This window comes from Vigna radiata, chromosome 7 (assembly GCF_000741045.1).
Source record: "Vigna radiata var. radiata cultivar VC1973A chromosome 7, Vradiata_ver6, whole genome shotgun sequence".
Classification (NCBI taxonomy): domain Eukaryota; kingdom Viridiplantae; phylum Streptophyta; class Magnoliopsida; order Fabales; family Fabaceae; genus Vigna; species Vigna radiata.
This window is the reverse complement of record NC_028357.1, coordinates 18229607-18237168: the sequence shown is the minus strand read 5'-3', so window position 1 is coordinate 18237168 and position 7562 is coordinate 18229607. Positions and strand designations below refer to the sequence as shown.

Genomic DNA, 7562 nt, shown 5'->3' with positions numbered 1-7562 from the left:
TTGCTACGTTATAAATACAGTAAAAAAAAAAAAGAAAATAACATTTTGACACCAATTTTTTGACACCATTTTGATACTGCATACGTGTCAAAATGTGATTAGACGATTTCAAATTAAAAAAAGAAACTTTGGTTTTTTCTTCCAAATATATCCCTATTTCAGTCTTTTTTTAATTTGAAATTATCTAACCACATTTTGACATGTGTACAATGTCCAAATAATGTCAAAAATTAGTGTCAAAATATCATCTTCCAAAAAAAAAGCGTGAAAAGAAAAGAAAGCAGTACTGTCCCATCCACGTGGGCCTCATAATTACATAATTGCCTACGTGATGCACTATGAACCACATATCTCTGGGCATTGGTGCCTTTAATACACCCATGCTGCTTCACATTCTTCACAATTCTTGAGTCGAACACACTCAGATGGCTGCTACACCAGGACTGGAGCATTCTAGGAAGGCTTTTGGATGGGCTGCTAGAGACAAATCTGGGGTTCTCTCCCCCTTCGACTTCACCAGAAGGTATATATCGAGCTCTTCAATTGCTCAACTTTAGAAGTAGTTCATGCTTCTGATTATTTTCTAATGGTGCAGGGAAACAGGAGAAAAAGATGTGGCAATCAAAGTGTTATTCTGTGGTATATGCCACAGTGACCTCCACAATATCAAGAGTGAATGGGGTCAGTCCATTTATCCACTGGTACCCGGGTAAGCTTCCTACTCTCTTTCATCCTATCTTTCAAACACACGATGTTGTCTTAACTTCTACGTATGATTTCTGAAACAAGAAAGAGTTCTGAAAAGTTATTGATATACTTAATTTGTAATATGATTTTCAAAATATGTGAGAAAATGGCTAAGCTTCAACTCAAATTTGGAGTGTGCACACACAAAATATGACTTTCTTTGGATGGTCCCCTCAGAAGAAGCAAGAATTTTTGTTATCCCTGCATGATAACCATTTGAAATAAACTAAAAAAAAACACACACACACACACATATATATATATATATATATATATATATATATATATAAATGTTGCATATTTGCCAGTAAGTTGGAAAATAAAGAGAGCAGAAATTTTGACCGGTTTACTTACTGTACATGTTGCACTGGGTAAGGTAACCATATGTTAGTAGACAAACACTTTGATGTAGACAATTTGTTTAATAAATTATTAGCTACCTTTTCAAAAAAAATATGTTATTTATTGTTTATCAACGACAGGTTATTAAGTGTTAATGATAGAATACCATATTCTGATATAAGCACCAAAATTTAGGCACGAGATTGCAGGTGAAGTGGTAGAGGTTGGAAGCAAGGTAGAGAAGTACAAAGTGGGAGATAGGGTGGGTGTGGGGTGCATGGTTAATTCCTGCAGGTCGTGCAATAGCTGCGATGAAAATCTTGAGAATTACTGTTCAAAAATGGTTCTGACGTATGGAGCGAAGGATATTGATGGGAGCATCACACAAGGAGGCTACTCTGATCTGGTTGTTGTAGATGAACACTTTGTGATCAGCATTCCTGATGGTCTATCTCTTGAGGCTGCTGCACCTCTCTTATGTGCTGGGATCACAGTGTACAGCCCTCTCCAATATTTTGGAATTGGCAAACCAGGCCTACATGTGGGTGTGGTTGGTCTTGGTGGCCTTGGCCACATGGCTGTTAAGTTTGCCAAAGCTTTTGGGGCTAAAGTTACTGTAATCAGCACATCTCCAAACAAAAAGAAGGAAGCTATTGAGCATCTTGGAGCTGACAAATTTTTGGTCAGTCGTAATCAAGAGGAGTTGGAGGTACTTCAATTTTCCCTTTCTGAACCTTTCTACAATTATTTACGATAGTATGGTGTAAACTCTGCTTTGTATTATTTCGAGTTTTTTAATATGGTTCAGTTTGTGTGCCTGAGGAAATGTTATTGTTTAACTTCTAATGGCCATTTTTTCTGTTCAGGCTGCAAAGGGCACCATGGATGGTATAATAGACACAGTGTCTGCAGTTCACTCTCTGGTCCCTCTGATTGATCTGTTGAAGACTGGTGGGAAACTTGTGATTGTTGGTCTACCCGATCATCCTTTGGAGCTTCCAATCTTTCCAATACTAGGTATGCATGTATATGAAAAATTATTGTACTTATATAAATTAGACGGAAAATTACATGTATATAAGTTCATGAAGAAATATATTTTATTTTTCTTAAAGACGTACAATTTCTTTCATAACGTTAATGATAAATATTGTGTTTGGTTTGCAGCAAGAAAGAGTGTAGCTGGCAGTTGCATTGGAGGAATAAAAGAGACTCAAGAGATGATTAATTATGCTGCCAAATACGATATACAGCCTGACATCGAGATTATTCCTGTTGATTATGTAAACACGGCAATGGAGCGTCTCCTCAAAGCAGATGTCAAATATCGATTTGTTATTGACATTGGGAAGACACTGAAGCGCAGCTCTTAAATTTCATAATCTATGTTACAGAGGAGAATTATGTAGGAGGATATGGTTATTGCTTTAAATAAGGAATTTGTCTATGTTGTCGAGTGAATACGTAGTTTGATTGGATGTTTGACAAGTGTGCTTTTGGATTTAGGCAGTCGATGGATTGATGTAGTTGCTATCTTTAATATTATGTGATTAATACTTTACTAGTATTATGGGATTAATAATTACTTTTTATTTTATTATTTTATACTTCTATGGAAAGAAATTAGGAGAATTTTGTTTTACTAAAATTTCTATAAACCGACAATAAAACTTATTAGATATGCAATTAAAAGCTGTCATGCATTATGACTTTCTGTAAAGTCTGTTATAAGACTTTATTCCTTTTTTCTCTGTATATAAACGTTGCCTCTCATGTACGCAGTTTTACTTTTCTGAATTCACTCTCGAGTCCTCTATACTATTTTCTGTCCGCTTTCTTCCAATTCCATTATGCTGTGTTTTTTTTTATAGATTTGAGATAATTTGAAGGAGATAATTTGAATGAATTTGAAGGTGATTTTTTGTTATTTTTTTTAGTGAATTTGTGGATAATTGAGAATGAATTTAAGAATAAAGTTTATGAGAATCAGTGTAGAATTTGATTGATGTGACAAATTTAAAAAATTAGTTTAATTGATAAAAATTAAAAATTATCAAAATATCTCTAATTATTAAAGTAATATAAAATTGTACGGTACGTAATTTAGAACCGGTCGGTTATGATAAATAAACGCTCGGTTCCAAGAGATACCGAGTCACCCACTTCACATAGGGGGCACGCCAATTGGGCTCGAGGCCCACAATCTTCTATTGGGTTCATAGCCCAATGACTTAAAAGATGAATAATCATATAATATCTGATTGAAGATATAACAAAAGATATTTATCTGTTTATAAGTAACCAAGTAAGTTTGTTTATTGTACGGTAAACAATTTAGAATCGGTCGGTTATGATAAATAAACGCCCGGTTCCAAGAGATATTGAGTCACCCACTTCACCATAGTGGGCGCGCCAATTGGGCTCGAGGCCCACAATCTTCTATTGTGTTCATAGCCCAATGACTTAAAAGCTGAAGAATCATATAATATCTGATTGAAGATATAACAAAAGATATTTATCTGTTTATAGGGAACCAAGTAAGTTTGTTTATATTTTATTTGGTTTATATTTTGTTAATCTTCTATCAACTCAAGGCCTATAAATAAAGAGCCAAGGACTCCACACAAGGTACGCTAACACTCATCATTCATTCCACTTTTGCAATTATCACACAACAACTCTACTATCAAATCATCTCACTCTGAGCATTGTTTTGCTAAGAGCTGAGATCATCCTACTACAGACGCCTAACTTGAGCGTCGGAGTACCTTTGCAGGTACCCCACCCCCTCTCGGTCAAAGTTTGGGCATAATGGACGGTTCGCGGAACATGCGACGAAGAACAGAGAAATTTGACGATCCAGAAAGTAGCAGAATCCAGGTCAGTGTCTCAGTCCCAAAATTTACCCCGAAACGTTTTGGCGCCCACCGTGGGGCCGAGATTTGAAGAGTCCCAATGGTCACCACGAGGAGCATGGACAACCCTAACCAGATGGAGATGATCCGAGAATTACAAGCTCAACTGGAAGAACAAGCCCACACTATACGTCAGCAACAAAGGCTTCAACAAGCCCAGGCTAAAAGGATGGAGGAACAAGCCCAGATCATACGACAGCAGCAGGAGATACAACAGAAGCAGAGCGACGAAATCGCCCGGTTGAGGGCACGTCGCGCGACTCCTGAAATGTCCGAGACTCAAGGAAGCCAGAATAACGGGCATGGCAGACACACACCTCCCCTAAACGACCGGTCACCTAACCCATTGCCCTTCACTGAAGCCGTCATGCAGGCCCAAATGCCCGATCGACCTCCTCCGTCAATTGAAAGATTTGACGGCACCTCTGATCCTGAACATCACCTTAGAAACTTCATTGACTCCATGGCTTACTACTCCAACAGTAACCCAGTCAAGTGCAGAGCTTTCTCCCAATCCTTGAAAGGAGAGGCTTTGGAATGGTACTACACCCTTCCCCCTAACTCAGTCGATAGCTTTCGTACTGTTATTAGCCTGCTCAAAAAGCAATATGCCATCAACCGAAGAGATGAGATAACTCCCGTTGACCTCGTCAATATAAAACAAGGCAAAGACGAGACTTTACGAGCGTTCATACAGAGATACAATGAAGTTGCGAGACGAGCGAAGGGTGTCACCCATGACTTTATTATTGGCAATCTCCCCAACTGCATAAAGCCGGGATATGTCTCGGAGCATCTATACGCTCGACAACCTAAAACGATGGAAGAATTCCAAGAAAGATTCACCGAGTACATCAAGATGGAGGACCAAAGAAGCTCTCGTAGGAAACAAACGTTAGAAACTGCTACGAACGAGGCCAGAAAAGAAGTAAGGCGCCCCCGCGAAAGAGACCAACCTCAAGGAAGCGTAAGAAGACACCTACCGGTCATCGCTATGACCACTACGCAAACCTCAACGCGTCAAGGGAAAGGATATTAGAAAAAGCCCTACAAGTCAACCTTATCTTCGAGCGAAGACGAGAGACGCCCATGGATGCGGACAATACTTAAGTCTGCAGATACCACGGTAACAGAGGACACACTATCGAAGGCTGTCAAGGACTGAAAGATGAACTGGAGAGGCTTATCCACGTTGGATACCTCCGTGAGTTCGTACGAGAAGAAGCAAACCGAGCGAGACGCTCTCCCAAAAAGGAGCCCGTTCGAAGAAGTCTGGAAAAGAACACCCGACCAACAGACAGGTCAAGGAGTCGTTCCCGAGGAATAGCACACGATAGGCCTGCTAGGGGTCATATTGATACGATCTCCAGAGGGTTCGCCAGGGGAGGGGCATCATCCTCAGCCCGGAAAAGACATCTAAGAAACCTACAAAGTGTTCACAATGTAAGCCATCACTCTCTGACAATGCCGGACATCGCGTTCACCAATGCCGACTTCCATGCCCCGGATCTCGATCAAGATGACCCTATGGTCATAACCGCACGGATAGCACAATATGATGTCAGCAAAGTCCTGATTGACCAAGGAAGCTCAGTTAACATACTCTACTGGTCCACGTTCCAGAAAATGGAATTCTCAGAAGATGTTGTCGCCCCCTTTAATGAACAGATTGTGGGATTCGCCGGGGAAAGAGTAGACACCCGGGGATACTTGGATCTATGCACACGACTAGGCACGGGAGAATGCTCGAAGGAACTGCGCGTACGGTTTTTACTGGTGGAAGCCAATACCACTTACAATGCGCTACTCGGGCGACCTTGCTTGAATGCTTTCGGCGCAATCGTGTCCACTCCCCACCTGGCGATGAAGTTTCCGTCCGAGGAAGGGAACATATGCACAGTAAAAGTAGACCAGAAGACCGCTCGGCAGTGCTATGTAGCCAGACTGAAAATGATACCATTCGTCCCTCCAAACAAAGCCAAACAACCGGAGACAATTCTTGTTGACTTGGACCCAAGGACGAACACGAATGATCGGTTCGAGCCCCAAGGCGATGTCAAGGCGTTCGTACTAGGGCGAAGTGAAGATCAAACCACTTCCATTGGCGCTGGACTACAACCAGAGGACGAGCGGGATCTGACAGAGTTGCTGCGCGCCAACTTCAAACTGTTTGCATGGAGCGTCGCCGATATGCCCGGAATACACCCGAGCGTCATGACGCATAAATTATCTGTTTTCAAAGAAGCCCGACCGGTGGCACAGAAAAAACGGAGATTTGGTGACGAAAAGAGGGATACCATACAAGAGGAGGTCAACAAACTAACCAAGGCAAAATTCATCCGGGAAATTCCCTATACGACCTAGTTGGCAAACGTTGTTATGGTCAAGAAAGCGAACGACCAATGGCGAATGTGTGTGGATTTCACAGATTTAAATAAAGCATGCCCTAAAGATTCATATCCTCTTCCCAGCGTTGATCGACTAGTTGATGGAGTCTCAGGACATGAAGTGATGAGTTTCCTGGATGCATATTCAGGATATAATCAAATTCTGATGTATGCTCCGGATAAGGAGAAAACAGGTTTTATAACCGAACGGGCTAACTACTGTAATCAGGTGATGCCGTTCGGCTTCAAGAACGCTGGGGCAACTTACCAACGTCTTATGAACAAGATTTTCCATCACCAGATCGGCAGATGCATGGAGGTATACGTGGACGACATGGTTATACGTAGTAATTCCCATCAGCAACACCTTCAAGACTTGGCGGAAGTCTTTCAGCAGATACAACACTATAATATGCGGCTCAACCCTTCGAAATGCACTTTTGGAGTGCCAGCCGGTAAATTCCTCGGCTTCATGATAACACCCAGAGGAATCGAGACCAACCCAGACAAATGTCGAGCGGTCCTCGAGATGCCAACACCCACTAAGCTGAAGGAGGTGCAACGATTGGTCGGACGCCTTGCCGCACTATCCCGATTCATACTAAAGCTGGTCGAACACATCAAGCCTATCTTTAAAAACATGAAGAAAGATGTCCCCCGTCATTGGGACGACCAGTGCGAAACGACCTTCTCTACAATCAAAACAATCCTCACCAGCCCCCCGATTATGGCCCGTCCAATGGAGGGATACGACTTACAGGTATGCTTGGCCGCAACCAACCACTCGGTAAGCGCTGCCCTCCTCCAAGAACTCCTAGAATTTAAATTGATATACTTCATCAGTGGGACCTTGCAAGAAGCAGAGCAAGGATACTCGCAGGTAGGAAAGGTGGCCCTTGCCCTCCTGACTGCCTCTAGACGACTCCGTCCATACTTCCAGAGCCATCAGGTGGTTGTACGTACCAACAGGAGGGCAGATCAGTACGACCGATTCTAAGCGAATCGCTTGATTTATGATGATACGGGACGACTTGTACCGGCGAGGATACACTTCTCCCTTATTGAAATGTTTGTCAGACGAGGAACCTAAATATGTTATGCAGGAATTGCATCACGACTTCTGTGGAGCTCATTCAGGAAAAAGACTGCTGAGGGCCAAGATACTCTGAGC

General features: G+C 41.9%; 2 protein-coding genes across 2 annotated transcripts; both read left to right on the top strand.

Moving 5' to 3' along the window:
- The first annotated feature begins 369 nt into the window (after positions 1–369).
- Positions 370–2689, top strand: LOC106769291 (probable mannitol dehydrogenase). Its single transcript, XM_014654846.2, has 5 exons — positions 370–523; positions 596–709; positions 1285–1798; positions 1956–2106; positions 2257–2689. Exons 1-5 carry the CDS (start codon positions 426–428, stop codon positions 2460–2462), a joined length of 1083 nt encoding a protein of 360 aa, XP_014510332.1. The 5' UTR covers positions 370–425; the 3' UTR covers positions 2463–2689.
- A 1355-nt stretch (positions 2690–4044) lies between these two features.
- Positions 4045–6368, top strand: LOC106766145. Its single transcript, XM_014650900.1, has 2 exons — positions 4045–4898; positions 5123–6368. Exons 1-2 carry the CDS (start codon positions 4045–4047, stop codon positions 6366–6368), a joined length of 2100 nt encoding a protein of 699 aa, XP_014506386.1.
- The last annotated feature ends 1194 nt before the right edge of the window (positions 6369–7562 follow it).